The following is a 19,809-nucleotide window of genomic DNA, read 5'->3' as shown; positions in this document are numbered from 1 at the left end:
CTCAAGACTTGCAATTTTTACGGTATTGAGTTCTAGTTCAAAGTGGTTATTAGAATATTTTTATTACCTTACGATGGTTTTACCAGCCAAAGAATGGTGAGTTTGAATTTATTTCAAGGTTATGTCATCTTATAGAAATTCTTACTATTGCTTTGACCTTCTATCCTCACCAGTAAAGTATATTATTGGGTTTGTTTTTCTGATTCCTTATTTCTAATTTTCAAAGGTTCTATAATTCTAATTGATATGTTGTCTTTTATGTTTCTACCATTTAAGAATATATTGGATTCCACTATGAAATTTGAAATATCATTCAACTGAATTTAAACATGTGAAGAATATATGTTTTCACCAAAGAATTATCATAATATTTCATCATAAATAATATTTAAAGAGAGTATAAGGACAATTATTTAGAACGTAGTTAGAGCTCATGCTGGCTTAGTAAATTGGTGCCTGTAGGTTTTGTCCATGTATGTGAGTTCACTGGCCATGGATAATTAACTAGTTTTCCAGTACCAGACATAATCGCCGTTTTGTTGAATAGGTCTTAAGTTTGAAAGAGAATATATAAAGATAACTGATAAACATAAATTAGGTAATAGATGCTATAGAAAGCAGAAATTTGTTATCTAATTGATTTCATAATTTCTGTTGCATGCAGTACAATCAAAATTCATAATGATAAATCTATCTATCTATCTATCTATCTATCTATCTGTATCCAAGAAGATGAGATTTAGATTTAGATCTATGATCCTTCATCCATAAATTATAATGACCTTACCTAAATTGAATGTAGTGCCTCATTAGACTAGTAAAGGTTACAAAATAATTAGAACCCTATTGTAATGTTTGCTTACCACACAGGACATTTTTAGTGTACTGCACAGACTGAATAGCAGCATGCAGAATCACCTGTGGTGGAAGCAGTGGCAGTCGTATGAAGGCGAGGAGCATACTCAGGTCACCGCATCTCCGCTGCATGTCGTACTTGACCCACATCATTAACGCATGGAAGATGGTCTCTTCATCAGGCACATTTACGTCATCACTGGCCAGTAGCTTATGGAGCTCTTCGGCTGGAAGGAGTAAAAACTCTTGATTTCTGATTACTTCCATTATGTTTTCCTGTGGGGAGAAGAGATCTTGGCGTAAATTCTGCTTCGCTCCTTTGTAGCTGGCAAAGCATCTCAGAGAAAAATGTGATAAGCAGTCAGTAACCTTTGTTCTCATTATCCCATAATCCTTGAGACTCATCCTTCAGAAACAAGAAGCTGTTATGAAGAAAGCACTGTAATTGTAATTGAAGTGTAAATGTATCCAAGACAGCAGAGGTTTTAGAATAACTAGAGGATTATAATGCACAGCTTTGTTATACAGAAGGTACTCAGTGATTAAATGTTCAAGTTTCAAGTGTACTACTTTGTAAAATTTAACAAATATGAAAAGAATAGCATTTTACACTTTCAAAGACTCAAATAGAAATACACAAATCAGAAAATGGCAATATATTACAAAGAGAAATAGAGAACAGGATAGCTTTGTTGTTTATTTTGAAGGGAAAGAAATATAGCCGAGAAATCGTAGAAGCTACAAAATCAAAGGAGCTCTACTCACCAATTCTCTTACAATTGTTTCCTCTCAATGACAATTTCTCTGGCATAAATGGTTGTTGTTGTTTATATTTTTACATTATTATTTATGATAAAATTTGTTCTCGATTTTAACCAAATCACCAATGTAGTAAGCCTCATAAGCATACAGTCAGACATGGCCTTGGAGTTAATATGGTCATTTCAAAGGACCGTCCCTAAACAATGGGATCCACCTGGGAAGATGAACAAGTGAGATTCAGGGGTTTCTATTTAGAGGTCTTCACTCAGTCATCTACAATAGGGTCTTGGATGCTTTGGTTTAAAATAACCTCTGGGAAATTAAATTAAAATCTAAACAACATAAGAAATTAAAGAAATGACTTACACAGATTAAACAGAATATTTGAAAATTAGCAATTTTAATTGTCCTTTATTGTTTCAGAAACTGTACATAATAACTATGTGTTTTGATCAATTCATCTTTCTTCCCTGCTTTCCATCTATTGAAGAATCCCCATCCCTGGAGAAAACCGACTTTCCATTTACCATTAGCTTAATTTCGATTCCTATTTATTTTCATCTAGGTATCATTTTCTCCCAATTCTTCTCTCTGTGTCTACTCTGAGCACCTTAGTTTAATCTCCTAAAATAAAGCCAACACAGTTTTAAATCCCTGTACCATCTTCAAGGTTTTCTTTTAAGGACTTCTTAAACGTTTAGTTTCTATTAGTTTCTATGGTGTGGTGCCTTCTAATTATAATTAATTTATTTCCTTACTTCCATTGAAGTTGATAAATTACCCCCTCTTTCTTTTGTCATTTCATTTAACATGTCATCATTTATTCACTCTGCTATTTAAAATGACATTCAGTAACTTTGTTTCCCTTCTTCCTGTCACATATCAAGATTTAATTCAAGAAGCCAGAGGTTGTAGTGTTCATACATAGTACCAATATTTGATTGGATCACAATGATCAAGAAATAAAGGCCAACCTTATGTATATGATGAGTATGAGACTGACCAGGATTGTTTTCATGAAACCCTGTCACAATCCATATGTAAAGAAGTAAATAAGTATGTATGCATGTATGTATGTATGTATGTAAATAAACTCAAAAGGTACCTGTATATAATTTAGTTTCTTAAGCCAAATATTCAGTCAACTTTATGGAGCTAAAACACCAATAGATTCTCATAATACATGCACCCCACCACGCCAGACCTCCCACAGTAGTTGACAAATAGCAGCCTGAACTTTAGTGCACTTGAGCAATAGAAGATGCACAGGGTGGGTTGAGCTTTGGGTAGAGTCTGAGAACACAGCCAAAGTCGTCATCTATTTATATAGCCTATTGAGCTAATGCAATACCTAGGCTCAGCCTTTAGTGTCAATAGTACAAAAACATAATAACTTACAAATAGGCATGATGGGAATTTGATCAGCATCAAAGGTGGAATAATGCATGTGGTGTCATGGAAACTGAAGCAGGTTTTTAACACCTATGACTCCTACTAGTTAGAATATTTCTTTATGGTTAGAAATATTCTACAGAAATATTGTCTCCCCCATATCAAAAGCAATAACAATTTGGCATTTGCCTATGAATGAGAGATAAGGAAATGTCTTCATCTAATCCTTCTTGTAAAGTTTTATGTATCACTGGAAAACATAACCTGAGAGACCTGAACCATCATGATATAGAAGGTAGAAATGGTTATCTATCAAAATATCTACATCGAGTCCATCAATGTGAATTAAAACTACATTTAAATCCACAATAGAAAACATTTGCTTATATAAAGCCCACTCAAATCTCTCTTTGGAGACTCTGAGTTGCTTTACTTTGCTGTATCCCTTGACCAAATTCTTTTCTTGGCGATGACAAGAACAAAAAGTACCAGTAAATGTAACTTAGGGGTCCTAGGAGTCTTATCATTACACAGTGTAATACCTTAACTTATAAAGCCCTGTAATTGAAGATCATGGTATAGCCAGGCTGGCCTTGAACTCGTGATCTGAAAGCCTCTTCCTTGTTCAGCAAATCATACTAGCATGTGCCAACACAACCAGAGGGGATTGCATCCTCATAGGAATAACAAGAGTGTCTCTTGTCCTAGACCCCTCAGAGCTCCCAGACTAAAACCAGGGAGCATACATAAGCAGGTTAGTGGCTCTGGGAACATATGTAGGAGAGGACTGCCTTGTCTAGTCTCAGTGGTAGAGGATGAAATTAATCTTGTGGAACTTGATGCTCCAGGGAAGAGGGAGGCTGGTAGGGGTGAGGTGGACAGATCGGGAAGCACCCTCTCAGAGGCAGGGGAAGAGAGAATGGGGAGGGTGGAATGTAAATAAATAAAATAATTTAAAAAGTTAAAGTGCTTCAACAATAGCACAGGACCAGTATACCTTTATTGAATTAGGCAAATGATGATCTATGACGAAAATCCTCTAGAAGCAGTACAAGGTAGTCAGGGGCTAAAGTGTCACACACATTCTTCCATTTAATGCAGAAAGCCTATACGGTGTGTCGTACAGTTAGAACACACAAAGATTCCAAGTTTGCCTTTCTTGCCACCACCTCCATCCACAGGTTTTGTGATACATCCAAAGAAAACAGCTGAAACACTTAATGAGTAATTGTAAAATTAAAAAAAAATGCTCCAGGTAGAAATCTTCAAAAACCCAAGTATGACACCTGTGGTAGAGTGAGACTTAGGGACTAAAAAATAGACAAGGTAGAACAGGAATACTTATCTGACGAATATGCATCTTCATACTAGGTTCAAGTCATGTTTAAATTTGTAAGAAGAACCCTGGATCAGGAAGTAATTATATTTTTGGGCTGGAAGTACATTCATCTTCAACAATATGTTTTTAATCACTTCTGTCAGGTCGTACGCTACTTATCTATACAAATTGTATCAAAATACAAAGTATCAATAAATTAATATATCTCTAAAAATGGGCATCACAGAATAGCAGATTCAATTTTCTTAAAATTATTTTACCTTCTTGTTTCTTCTGGAATTTTATAATATTTTATAGATATTATGTAACTATCTATTGAGTTAATATATCATGTTTTCTGAACCATATTACAACGGCATTTCTATGAAGAGACGAAGGGAGAACATCCCAATTTAGAGGAATTTAGAAAGCAATTTTGTTCTCTTTGCTTTTCCTTTACTCAACTATATCTGACATTATTAAACTATGCCCAAAATGGCATAGTTATACTGTAGATATAAAATAAGGAACACAATAAAAATCACTCCGTGAAACACTTAGTGGTGTCTGTCATAAAGGTTTTGTTCAAGGCATATTTCATTATATTTTATAGTGTCCTCTTTATGATGACCCTTGGGGAAATTTCTTACAGGTTTTAGTAGCAAGAATAATTGCACTTCTCCTGAGTAAATTGCTTTTCCTTTATCATGGATGTTGTAAATTATGAAATTGATCAGATTTCTCTTTTTATTTAGCCTCTAGGAAACTTAGAATCAGATTGAAATCCATCTGGCAGGAAGGATACAGCCTTTCATAGTTTGATTTCTTTTCTGACAGCTCTGGTAATAGTTTCATTTACTATCACTGTAGTCACTTTTCTTTTCTCATAGACCTGCTTCTAATCCAGCTAAATTTGTCTAATTTTGTATCTTTGTAAATCCTACTAATATTTTTGCAAATTCTTGATGCTGATGGTAAAAATAAATCCTGTGATATAGGTGGGTGTTGAGACCTGATATTAGTTACTGCAGCTTGTGTTATATGCCTATGTTAATCAATATCTATGCTTTTACATATCAAGATCCTCCAGAATTTCCTTTGTTCTCTTCTCTCTACTGAGTGTCCTTTCAATGTTATTTTTTTCTAAAATATTTCTGTAAAAATTGCAATTTAGTTCCTGGAACGTTTTAAATGAGCATGTGTGGTTTATCAGGTTTTATAAATTTAAAACTAGTTTCCTTATGTTTCCCACCTTATGAAAATATTATATGTAAAAGTCATGAAGGGATGCATATTCTTTGGCCTCTTTCTATTTTATACAAAACTTTTCATTTCAGAGTCTCATATATAGTGCTAGATAATTGATATGGAAAGTGAAAGAATGGATTTTAAACAAATGATCATGCTTTTATACTTAACGTTTACTCTCTGAAAGTAGTCATAAGCAAATGGGTGCAGAAGATGTGGTAAGATTTTAAAAAAGGACATGGCAGATAATACAATATTAAGTGTTGGGCCAGTGATCGACATATATATTATTGTGAAAAAACACTGAAAATATATTTTTGATCAGCATATCTGATTAGGTTAATATTAAAATTTGACATTTATCTCAAACAAAAACACATACACAAACACATTGCAAATACAATTTAAATATGTAACACAGACAAATATTTTGGCTTCAAATGTATGATGTATACCGCATGATCAAAGTTAAAAAATTACAAAACTGAGTCTTGGGGTGTGGTTCGAGGTAGGGAGCAGCACTATTATGGGGAGTGGCTCTTTTGGAGTAGGTGTGACCTGGCTGGAGGAAGTGTGTCACTGAGTGGGTGGCTGTGAGGTCTCAGATGTTCAAATCCAGGCTCCATAGCTCATTGTCTTTTCTGGTGCCTGCAGGTCAAGATACCATTGAACTGAAATTAGGGACCCCTATGGCTGAATTGGAAGTATTAAAGAAGCTGAAGGGGAAAGCCACCCCATAGAAAGACCAGCAGTCTCAACTAATCCAGACCCCAGGGTGTTCCCAGAGTCTGAGCCAGGATCATACAAGGGCTGGTCTGAGGCCCCTGGCACAAATATAGTATAAGTCTGCTTGGCCTGACTTCAGTGGGAGATGAGCTTAATCCTGGAGAGACTTGAGGCCCCAGAGAAGAGGGACACCTGGTGTGGGGGCAGCACCCTCTCAGAGGCAAGGGAAAGGAAGAATGGGGTGCCAAACTATGGGAGTGGGGACAGAAGGCATTGAAAAACTAGAATATAAATAAATAAAATTTTAAAAAATTTCACGTTCATGCTGTATCTTCAGAACAATAAAAACCCTAACTAAGAAATGTATGAAGCCTAAGGATTCAAGTTTCATATCTTGATATCATCAATTTAATATTAAGATGTAGTGAAAATATGTATGTAAATAGTGTATTGTCTTACTGTTTAAAAATCCCCAATTTAAATGTCATTAATTGTTAATCAAGGTTCTGATACTAAAAATTCAAGCTATGTGATGAATATCACTGTGGTTTTCTTAAGACATCATCTTTCCATTGGAAGTTCTCATTTTTTTTCACAGTTCTTCATTTATTCATACTATTTACACTTCTTAGCCTTTGATGCAAATTATGTCATTGGGTAATTAATAATTTCTGGAAAAGTGCAGCATGTGTGTTATAAAGTATGAGTATGTGGTATTCATTCATTCCAAATTATTAAAGCTATTTTATCAAAGTTGACCTCTAATGAAGCTTGTGCTGCCAAAAAAAGTGTTAATCTATAGATGAAGCATAAAATAGGGCTATTTGCAATTGTTAAGGTTTATTACATACACATGAAAGATGTCAAACTTGGGTGTAATATCATAGTATTTTAAATTTATTATTTCTTCAACCTCTGTTACAGGAAAAGTTTAAATGGCTTAAAATAATTGTATGATCCAACTTTTACTAAAATCAAGATTTAAATTTCAATCCCTTTACTAGTAAATGTTACCTTTCTTCTGTACATGGAGATGAAGCTTCTCCCTTCTGTGACTGGAAACACAAAAGTAATTCAGGGTCAAAGTTGCAGCCTTATAGAGGTCACAGGTGGCAAGCCTTGGGGATTCTCTTGACATCTCATTCTTTCTTTACAATGATCTATCTATATTTACATTACATTACAATCTATCTTTAAAACATTACTTTAATATTGTTACCACTAAGATATTGCTATTGAGATTCTAACCTTTTCACATTTTGAAAATGTTTTTTTCATGGCCTTTGGGTTGTTTAGCATCCTTGAATTTGAATACTGATGTCAAAGGTCAATTTTACTAAACACTTGCACTCTGACTTGGAATTTCACCGTGAGTAGAAATTCAAGATATTTTGACACCTTGTCCTCTTGATGACATTCTGAGACTCAGCCCAGTTCAGATATTTTCATATTGTTGTTCAAGTCAGGACTTGAATTAAAATTAAATTTCATTCTTCCTGTAACCTCACATTTTATTAAGTAAACTACACAACTTTAACTATCTAACTGTTGGCTGATTTATTTCAGGGTCTCCTCTGCAACTATAGTTTCATTGATTGCCTTGATCGCATACACCTCAGTTACTGACTGCTGACCTTGGTATTGTTTAAGTTGTTGAGTTCCACAATGTGCTCTGATGATTGTGGTAGATTTACTCTGGAGATCTGTGCAATCCTTAGATCTCATCATTGCTAGTCATTGGCAAAGTAACCATAAGTAGATGAGCTTATGATATGAAAAAGAGGCTTTAAAACAAACTATCCAATGACTTTGTTGGTCTTCCTGTGAAGACCATATCCTCTTCAGGTTCCTCAATTTGTCCTGCAACTCTTCCACAAGCCTCCTAGGGCTCCATCTAGTGTTTGGCTAAGGGTCTCTGCATGTTTGCATTGCCTGGGTGGAGCATCTCAAAAGACAGTTAGGGATCCTGTCTATAAGCATAACAGAGTATTTTTTAATAGTTTTAGAGATTAGTTCTTGACATAGGATAGGTCTCAATTTGGGCCAGCCATTGGTTGGACATTTGCTCAGTCTCTGCTGTCTTTGTCCTTGCATATTTTGTAGACGGGACACATTCAGAGTCTAAGGCTCTGTAGGTGAGTAGCCATGCCTATCCCTCCAGTGGGAGCCCTGCCTGGTTATAAGAAGTGCCCTTTTCATACTTCATATCCCCCACTGTTGAATCACCCCAGAGAAACCCCGGGGACTCCGCACCCATCTTAGGTCTCTGTCAGTTGTGGAGATGTCACCACAATTCCTATTTCCTTTCTCTCTGTGCTGCTCTCCCTAATCCCAACCTCTACCACCACTCTGTTCCACTATGCATCAACTCTCACACACAGTTTCCTCCCTCCATCCACATCTGATATTTATTTCACTTCCACTTCTGTGACACATTCAGTTATCCTCTCTTGGTCCCTCCTTGTTATTTAGTTACTCTGAGTCTGTGGATTGAAGTATTGTTATTCTGTATTTTATGGCTAATATCCACTTACAAGTGAGTTTATACCACGCATGTCTTTTTGGGTCTGAGATACCTCACTCAGGATGATTTTTTTTCTACTTCCTTCCATTTGCCTGAAAAATTCATGATGTCCTTTTTTAAATAGCTGAATAGCAGTCTACTGTGTAAATACACCACATTCTTCAGTTGATGGACATCTTGGTTGTGTTCAGTTTCAGACTATTGCACATTAAGCTACTATGAGGGAAGAATATCTTTTGGGTAATGTGATGGTTTGTATATGGTTGTACAGGGAGTGGCACTATTAGAAGGTGTGGTGCTGTTTGAGTAGATGCATTACTGTGGGTGAAGGTGTTAATAATCTCATTCTAGCTGCCTGAAAGCCAGTATTTCGCTAATATCCTTCAGGTAAAGATGTAGAACTCTCAGCTCCTCTTGCACTGTGCCTGCCTGGATGTTGCCATGATTCCTCCTTGATTATAATGGACTAAATCTATGAACATTTAAGCCAGTCCCAATTAAATGTTGTCCTTTATAAAACTTGCATTGGTCATGGTGTCTGTTCACAGCATTAAAACCCTAACTAAGACAGGTATATGCCCAGGAGTGGTAAAACTGGGTCTGGTGGTAGAATGATTTCAAATTTTTTGAGATGCTGCAAAATTTATTACCAGAGTGGTTGTACAAATTTGCACTTCTGCCACCAATAAAGGAGTGTATCATTTGCTCCATATCGTCACCAGAGTTTTCTGTCCCTTGATATTTTGATATTTGCCATTCTGGTGGGTATAAAGAGGAGTCTTAGAGTTGTTTTTGTTTGCATTGCCTGATGACTAAGGATGTTGAACATTTCTTTAAAGTTTTATCTGCCATTAGAAATTTTTCTATTGAGGATTCTTTGTTTACCTCTGTATGCAGTTTTTTAATTGAGTTGTTGGTGTCTAACTTCTTAAGTTCATCATATATTTTGGATATTAGGACTCTGTCATATATAGTTAGTGAGCATCTTTTCCTAGTCAGTAGGCTGTCCTTTTGTCCTATTGCTGCTGTTTTTGCTTTATAGAAGCTTTTTAATTTCATAAGACCCAATCTACATGCCAATGTCCAGTTAGACCAGCATCATTTCTTGAAGATGCTGTACCTTTTCCACTGTACTGTTTTGGCTTCCCTGTCAAAAATCAAATGTCCATAGATGTATGAGTTAATTTCTGGGTATTTGACTTGATTTCATTATTTAATTTGCCTGTTTGTATTACAAAACCATCAACTTTTCCTTACTATCACTCTTTATACAGCTTGAAATCAGGGATAGTGATTCCTCTAGATTCCTCTAGATGTTCTTTTACTGTATAGGATTGTTTTAGCTGTCGTGTGTCTTTTGGCTTTCCACCTGAAGTTGAGAATTTTTCTTTCATGGTCTGTTAAAAACTGTATTGGAATTTTGATGAGAATTCCACTGAATCTGTAGATCATTTTTGGTAAGATGACCATTTTCAATTTGTTGATTCTACTGATCCATCATGAAAGGTCTTTCAATCTTATAATATCTTCTTCAATTTTTTTCATTGCAGACTTGAAGGTCTTGTCATTCAAGTCTTTCACTTGCTTGGTTAGAGTTACATAAAGGTATTTTATATTTGTGTGGCTATTGTGAAGGGTGTATTATCCATAACTTCCTTTGCATCACATGCTTTATTTGTATAAAGGAGGCTACTGATAAAAACAATACTTATTTAGTATCAGTAAAAATATATGATTGTCATCACTCTTGATTATTTTGTTGTGGAAAGATAATTGCTTAAGCCTTTTGAAATTTATGCAGACTAGGCTCTGGGAATTCCCATAATATTATTGCTTAAGCTACAAGATAAGTTAGAAATATCAGAGAAAGCTGTGGTTTGTTATTAAAAGGTATAAACCAAGTACAGTGTAAACTCCCTGTAATCAATAAGGCTGACCCTAATTAGGACTCCTAGTAATGGGAGATAAAGAGTCTGAACTGGACATCTTTTTTAACCAGGCAAGGCTTCTAGTTTTAGACCTGTGTCAGAATTCCAGTAACAAATCATCAACAACCTTTGACCTCGAATTTGTTCTGCCTGCGGTATTTGTTAGGGCTATGGTGGAATAGAGCTTGGGAGACAAGCTAACCAACTACTAGTCTATATCAAATTTCCAGCCACAAGAGGAGTCAATGCCCAACAATGTCTGTATGGCCAGAAATTGGAGGCAGGTGGCTCAGAGACCTAGGATACAACCAAACATGAATGTTAAAAAGTCGTTGGAATGATTTCTAATGATATTCTACTATACTGATAGATGAGCGCCAAGCCCAATCATCATCCAGAGATCTCATCTGGCAAACCAATGGGACCAACAACCAAGCATTCAGGAGAACAGGGACCCAGATCAACTAAGCAAGGATCTTGGGGGCTCAAAGAGATTGAAGCAAAAACCATGGAGCATGCTTGGGTCCTGTGCATTTATGATGTTTGTATAGCTTGGTGTTCCTATGAAACTGCTAACAATGAGAAAGAGAGATGTCTCTGATTCTTTTACCTGCTCTTGGGACTCTTTTCTACTATTGTGTTGCCTTTTCAAGCCTTGATATGAGGGTTCATGCCTTATCTTATTGTAACTTTTATGCCATGAATGTTAATATTCCTGGAAGACATGGACTTTTCTGAATGAAAACAGAGGTGGAGTGAATCTGGGGAAGAGAGGAGTTGAATAGGTGTGGAATAAACTACAGGAATAAAGAGAGATGAAATTGAGGAAGATATTGTTCTATCATGAAACAAGAAAAAGATCTTTCTCAGTTCTGAGGATTCATAATTATGACTTGGCAAGCAAAAATAATGTGTATTGTAAAACATCAAAAATGTCTATTGAAGTAGAACCAGCAAGTACAACATGTGGATAAACTTTTGTTCTAATTTAACATCCATTAATGCAAAATATTAAAAACTTGATATTACATAAAACATAAGCAATTGTCTCAGATAAATACTTTAACCCTTTAAACTACTTGGTATGGTTTTAAACTGTGCATATATTGTTCAAATGTTTAATGCATCATGTATTTTTCCTGCTAATGTCAGTGAAATTAGTGGATAAAATTCATTTATAAACTGTATAACTAAAAATATTTCAGGTGGCTACATAGTAGTATATTTATGGTTTTTTCAGTCCTATTATAATTCATCTATTTTTGCTTTACCTTATTTCATTTTAACATTCCTTAAATATCTTTGTTTTTCCTCACTTCAGAGAGACAGAAAATGTGTGGAATGCAGAAAGAGAAAGGGAGAAGGAACTGGGAAGATTTAGGAAAGGGAAAAGCAAACTCAGAATATATTTTGTAACAAAAATATTTTCAGTAAAAGAAAAATCCAACGAGGTTTGTATCTCATTTACTTCTCTTTATTGAACTCTGTTTTGTATTGGCTGTAGAGCATGAAACCTATCCTTAATAGAGCTTTGTTTCCCAATGACACTCGCCCTTTAGATGTAAGACTGATGTCAACACTAACTTCATGGCTTCTGCCTGTGGCCTCTGCTGAGCCTTGAGATGCTTTCTCTGTTGCATCCCTTGTCCTGGTTTCATCACATTCACATATGGTGGTGTCATGTTGCATCTTCCTCACGCATTGATTATCTATTGCTTCTCATTCTGCCTCATCCGTTCTCTCTGTTCTGTTATGTCTCTAGAAGGCTGTTCTGACTTCCTCTTTTGATTTTAGATGCTCAGAATCAAATTTAATAATCATGCAAGATTGCTTTCTATTAAACTTGGTTCATTGATTGATCTGTCACTGTAGCTCCTTCTGTGAAAGACTTGTACAGTTATACCAAATTAATTGTTTGGTAGAGTGTCTAAGATGATGTGTGGAAATTTAAAAAACCTGCTTATTATAATTTGCCTGTATTTTAAGATATTTTGTTTATCCTATTTGTGATTGAAATTTTTCTTCTGTGAAGCTGAGTAAAACAGCCATCACTAGCTTTCATTCACTCATTCAGTCCTCTACATATGTTAAACTTGCTAATAGAGGATATGGTTTTAAAACAAAGCTATATGGCTCTACACTTGGCTCAAAATTGTATCTAACGAATTAAAGAAATGAGACTATTCTCTTGCAGTTTATAAAATACTATTCTTCAGGAACTGGTTTACTATAATAATATCTTTCTGTTGCACAATTTTGCCATGATCTCAAAATTCTACCTTGGCCATAGTACTAAGATTCAAAGCATGCACCACTGTCACCAGCTGTTGCAGACTAATGTCACCTGCTCCTTTGAAACTCTTGACATTATATTATCTCAATATGTTATTTAGAATGAAACAACACAATATTATTTAAGAAGTTATATGTAGAGACATTCTAGTTCCTAGGGCAATGTAGGTTCTGCATTGTCATAACATCATCTGATTTATTGGAATGGCTAAGCACCTAGATCAAACAAAACAATATAAGAAAGAAAATGGGTTACTGAAAATGAAATGAAGAAATTTTCTATTGTTCATGATTCTGTAGCCATGAGATTTAACATTTTTGGAAACTACTTGCATTAAGCATGTCAAATAGTATTCTACTTTTGTTCAAGAAAATCCCTGACCATAACAAGCCTTCTGCAATATAAGAAGCTGAATAACAATTAAATAAAAACAAAACAAACAAACAAACAAACAAACAAACAAAAAAGACAGTGTATTTTTCACCACGATTGTGTGTCCAATAGCCAAGTGACCTTTTAGATAAATTTGTCTCCAAATATATGAAGTAATAGTTAGTGAGGGTTAGTGGATTTATTAGGCATTTCCCTGCATAAGCCTATTTCTAGAATGGTTTATTTATTTACGAGTCAGGGACTATGTCCACAAATCATGATTTGCTATTCTAATCATGAAAATAACTCTGGATATTCCCTGGGGTGCTAGCGAAATCATGAGATCAGTAAATAACTTCACTGGGAAGACTTAGATTTCTAGGCTTCATCATTCAGTAAACATCAATTATTGAATCTATTTAAAATTCCTGATGCAATTATGCAATCAAATTCTGTTACAAACTTAAGTGACAATATACACCCCATGTGGAGGGGAGAACTCATGGATGAATCAGCAAAGAATGAGAGATCAGCTAAATAATTGTAACAAACACTATATCCTAGATGAACAGGACAAAGTTCTTTGCTAAGTCTTTTCTATAACAAGTGTTATGTTTCCAAAAGTGAAATGAATATTCTTCTCACCAAATCTTACAGAAATGTGTCCTACTATTCTTTACTACTGTACTGTTTATGGAATTGTGTGCTAACTTCTTCTCTGCTTAAGGAATCTAAACCAAAAAATTAAAATCCAGTTAGAATTTATTCTCACTTTCAGGATGCATTTTGAACAATAAACAAGATAATAGACCAGCTATATTTTAATTTACATTAATGGAAACAAATGGTATAAGTCTGGGTTTTATAGGGATCTTTTGATATTATCACTCGTCGGTATTGATAATATCTCTGATGGCATCACAGGTAGGATTGCTGGTCAGACCCAAGTTATGAGTGGGTTCAATAATGTCTCCAAAGCCTTGCTATTAGTGCCTCTTGTCTTCGGATTTTGTTGCTGTGAAGAGACACAATGGCCAATGCAACCTTTATAAAAGCAAAGATTTAATTAAAACTGGATTTCAGTTTCAGAAATTTAATCCAGCATCATCATGGTGGGAAGCATGGCAACATGCAGGGGGAAACATGGTGCTGAAGGAACTAACATGTTGGGGTTGGTCTGGTACATTGTGTATTCAGATGCTGAGTTCTGTACCCCAAGGACAAGTTGAAGTTAGACAGGAGCATTGTATTGAACAATGTGCTGTAAGGAATGTTCCCCAATAATCTTTATTTGGTGAATAAAATCTAAAGCCTATGAATGGTTACAGACAATAGGAAAGTGCCATTCATATTGAATGAGAGGAACTCAGGTGGGCCCAGGAGAAGAAGGAGAGAAGAGAAGAGAAGAGAGTAGAAGGTCACCATGAGGTAGGATAGACCATGAGGCTGGACCACAATTTCTGTTCTTCTATCTCTAACTTTTAAGTTTTGTTTTCTGCATGTTTCATTTTTGGGGACATTCTGCATTATTCACTTTATATCTTTTCCTGAGAATATTATGTCTGAATTTTATTTAAAAGGCCTAAAATTACAGTTATCTGGCCATGTTTGCAAGCCTTTCTTATGCACTCGAGATATTTTAACATAGATTAGCACAGAGTTAGATGAGGTCAATACTCAGATATAAAGTTACAGGTATAAAGTCTCATTTTATTATAGGCTTATAGTTCTCTGATAATGCAGTTCGAAAATAGGGCATAGACCCCTGGAGGAATTAAATTCAGTAAACAAGAAATTGACTAAAATAAACCTTTTCTACTCTATAGCATATATATGATAAAATATATAGTAAAAGAAGTATTGGTGTTTTTTATTTATAAAACACCAGATCAGATATTATCTGTTAGTCCAGAGTATTTTCAAACAGCAAGTACTAAGAATTGTCAACCGAAGAGCATGTAATAAATGTGTTTTCTTTGGAGGAGACATTCTTTAGAGTCTTTAAATTGGAGTTATAGGTCTAATAATAAGAATAGCACCCATTCTGTTTGTATTTTCTAATTGTAACTGAACTTATAAAGCCATACATGTAATGGAATGGCAAGCATATTTCCTGTACCACTTGGATACTAATTAGTCTGTCTTTGTTCTGTGAAACTTGTATAAATAAAGAAGCACCTGGATGCTAGTCAGTCAGAGCAGCTGAAATGGCCTGAGTGCTACTCAGAGTCACAGAAGCAACCTGATTGCTGTAAAATAAGCGCTGCTAAATTCCTCTGACTGTTACCTGACGCATTCCCTACCCTCTCTGACTCCTTATCTGTTCCATGGGCCACTCTGTTAGCAATGGTTCTAAGGATACTAAGAACTTAGCCTGGGAAAGGCCCCATCCGGGGAAGACCCCAGGCACATTTCAATATAAAAAATTTAAAGCATGGCCAGTCTGCTTCATGATCTGTTTTAAGTAGTGTGTCTGCCTGGATTAAAAGGATATGTCATCCCACCTCAAGATCCAGATCATCAGCCGGTGTCTTCTGGTCTCAAGATCCTGACCAAAGATCTGGATCAAAGATCAAATGTTAGATTCCTGTCTCAAATTCCAGATCAGACTTGCCCTCAATTTTTAGGTTGTAGTTCATTCCAGATATAGGCCAGTTGACATTTGAGAGTAGTAATCAATGTGACATACAGTCATATTTTCATATATCCAGATGAAAAGAATAACCAAGTCATGATAACGCCTAGCATGATATAACTGTCCTTCATACAATTGTAAATGCACTACAAATTTAGAAAAGGTGGAAATATCCATTGAGGAATGTGCTTTAAGGATTATGGAACCTTAGCTGGGTGGGGTCTTGTCCCAAATTCACCACACCCTTAATTCCATTTAATATCTTTAATCTGCATATGTTCTTGAACATGGGATTTAGCTCCATTCTACTTCTGGGTGCCCATTTATTCTTTGAACTGTATGTTTTGTATTTTTTTTCATCTTGTTATGTTGGGTCAGCACACTCTTCATAATAATGCATCACACACAAGTCTGCTAAACTCTTAAGATTTCTTTTGTCAATGTAAATGGCCTAAATCCCTTCACCTTAGCCTCAGGAAGAGTCTTCAGGCAGGGGCACAGTTTTCACCAAAATATCACAAGAATGATCTCTAGACAATATACTAAAATTCTTCTCCTCTGAAACATTGTGACTCAGGCCCCCACAGTTCAAATCAGCATTGTCTTCCATGCTTCTCCTAGTATAGCCCAGTAAGCCTCACTTAAAGCATCCCACTGCTTTCCCAGTACAAAGTCCCCAAATCCATATTTCAATAAGTAAAATCATTATCAGGACACTAGTCCTGGTACCATCTTCTATCTTAGGGTTTTATTGCTGTGAAGAGACAGTATGGCCAAGAAAACTCTCACAAAGGCAAACATTTAATTTGGGCAGGCTTATATTTTCAGAGGTTTATTCCAGTATTATTATACAGGAAGCGTGGCAGTGAGCCAGCATACATGGACTTGAGGAGCTGAGAGTTCAGCATCTTTTTCTGAAAACAGCCCAAAAGGAAACTGGATATGTTTTACAATGGGCAAAGCTTGAGCACTTAAAATCTCAAGGCTCTATTCCCACTGTGATAAACTTCCTCTAATAAGAAGACAACACTTCCTCCAATGAGGATTCACCCTCTAACAGTGATACTCCATACAGACCAAACAGTCAAACACATGAATCATTTGGGCTCATATATATTCAAAACACCTCTCATTAGTGAATCTAGCAACGATACAGTATATGACATTGATAATGATCTTGGTGTATTCTTGCTCCATTTTGTCCCCATGACCTGAACGAATACCTATAGTCAAGAATAGTTAAGTGAAATATTTGGAAAACTCTGAGGTCATATAACTTGTATTTGATGGTATTATTGCTTCTTTAAAAAATAGCAGATATTTTTAGACTAAAACAAGTAACTACCTAATTTTCCAAATCCTCTGCATTGAGTTCATTCTTTTATTAAATAAATATTCATACCCTAAGCATATATCTGCTTTGGAGAGTCACCATTTATTATAGACAGCTCAGTGTGCAGTCTTTTATGCCAGAAATATTTGATATGATTCCAATTACAGAGGTTAACACCTGAGATGATACAACTCGATTAGTAGCAATTACTGATTTTCCACATTCCTCTGTACCTGTATGATCATGTTCAACTTTCATTTATAGTGTCAAATAATGTTTCTCCAACAAGAGATATCATTTTAAAATTGAGTGTGTGTGTGTGTGTGTGTGTGTGTGTGTGTGTGTGTGTGTGTGTGTGTGTATGCATGCAGGCAAACATACCTTTGATCTATATCATCTCTAAGAAGGACACCTACCATCCTACTATTTTTAATTATACCTTTTGTGTAGTCTAGAATGTCCAATAAGTATTATGAGAGTGTTTACATGTAGTAACACAGATTTCCATTTACTTAAGTTTTAAGGACATGAAAAGAAAGAAGTTGATTATAATCACATATCGATTATTGGGCTATTACTTGACATTTATCGATAGTGAGTCTAACCAAAGTCTATGATACATTCTCAACATGCTTATAATATCATTTCAGTAGAAGCGAAAGTTTTTAGACAGTGTAACTAGGAAAGTGCAAGAGGTTCAAGTAGAGTACAATATATTTCACCAAGATAGGTTTTGAGAGCCGCTTGAAAGGTCTCAAGTATGAAATTCTTTCTCTCAAGAAAATGACCTATTTTTTAAATTATCCAAGGAGGATTCAAATATATAACATACCTGTTATTGATTTATTACTAATCTTTCTCTTTAAATACCTCTGGTTTGAGTAAGCTCCTTTATATTTGATCTTATCGTTGGGGATTGGTCTTGTGCACTGTGTATTCAGATGCTGATTTCTATTCCTGGACATCTCTCCGAAGTTTTGAAGATGACATTGTTAATCATCTCCAATCTCAATATTATGGAAAATTGTTTTTATCATCTATGTTTGGCCAATAAAGAGTTTGGCAGAGGAGATAGTAAGGCTGAACTTATGATCCCAGCCAGAGTTCCCAGGGGAATAAAGAGGAAGAGAAGAACTGCAAGGCAGAAAAAGAAGAGGTGGCCATGAGACAGAGGGTCCAGAAGGAGCCATGATGAGCAGATGACCAAGGGATTCACCGTAAAGACACACACAGAAGAGAGCAAATCATGTCAAAACTCAAACTGCAAGCCAGCATGGGGGCTATGGCTGGAAGGTTAATGACAGTTTAGAGGGTTCAAATAGTTAAATATTTGCCCAGTCCTAGTAGTTAACAGTTATTAGTAAAATTGATATGTCTCTGTATCAATTATTTAGGAGCAAGTATGGGAACAGATAAGACTTTTATCTGTTTTATCTTTAAAGTACTGCCTATGAACAATAGATTAACAATCTTTCAAAATGCAATAATGAATAACAGTTGTAGTACCCAGAACCTGAAGTAATGAAGACAGCTGTCTGGGATACTATACTAAAAGGGTAATTTTATTATTTCATTGAAGCATGAACCATGACAGCATTTGGAGTAAATCACAAATTTCAGATGAACTTACGACAATCCTGATCCTTCTCAGTTTTTGCTGAAATAAGATTAAGATAAACTTTTGATATACTTTTCCACTTCCTTGTAAGAAAATTTCACTCAGAATTTTAGACTCAGATTACCCTTAAACTCTTTTTTTTTTTTTTTACATTTTTTTTTTTTTTTTTTAATTTTTTTATTATTAACTTGAGTATTTCTTATATACATTTAGAATGTTATTCCTTTCCGGTTTCGGGCAAACATCCCCCCCCCCTCCTCCTTCCTTATGGTGTTCCTCCCACCCCTCCCCCATTGCTGCCCCTCTCCCCAACAGTCTAGTTCACTAGGGTTCAGTCTTAGCAGGACCCAGGACTTCCCCTTCCACTGGTGCTCTTACTAGGATATTCATTGCAACCTACGAGGTCAGAGTCCAGGGTCAGTCCATGTATAGTCTTTGGGTAGTGGCTTAGTCCCTGGAAACTCTGGTTGGTTGGCATTGCTGTACATATGGGGTCTCGAGCTCCTTCAAGCTCTTCCAGTTCTTTCTCTGATTCCATCAACAGGGGTCCTGTTCTCAGTTCAGTGGTTTCCTGCTGGCATACGCCTCTGTATTTGCTGTATTCTGGCTGTGTCTCTCATGAGCGATCTGCATTCACATTTTGATCATCCGTCTTGAGTTTCATTTGTTCTAGGCATCTAGGGTAATTCAAGCATTTGGGCTAATAGCCACTTATCAATGAGTACATACCATGTATGTCTTTCTGTGATTGGGTTAGCTCACTCGGGATGATAGTTTCCAGTTCCAACCATTTGCCTGCCTAATT

At 35.7% G+C, this 19,809-nt stretch overlaps 1 protein-coding gene across 1 annotated transcript in view; it reads right to left on the bottom strand.

The window, feature by feature from the left end:
* The window catches only part of Klhl1 (kelch like family member 1), a 477,093-nt gene that overhangs the window by 246,226 nt on the left and 211,058 nt on the right, over nt 1-19,809 (bottom strand). Inside the window, exon 5 of the mRNA XM_032917698.1 lies at nt 919-1,131. Within this exon, the coding sequence (XP_032773589.1) occupies nt 919-1,131 (213 nt within the window). The remainder of the gene's footprint in view (nt 1-918; nt 1,132-19,809) is intronic.

This window comes from Rattus rattus, chromosome 12, assembly GCF_011064425.1.
Source record: "Rattus rattus isolate New Zealand chromosome 12, Rrattus_CSIRO_v1, whole genome shotgun sequence".
In the NCBI taxonomy this organism is placed as follows: domain Eukaryota; kingdom Metazoa; phylum Chordata; class Mammalia; order Rodentia; family Muridae; genus Rattus; species Rattus rattus.
This window is presented reverse-complemented; position numbering and strand designations above follow the sequence as displayed.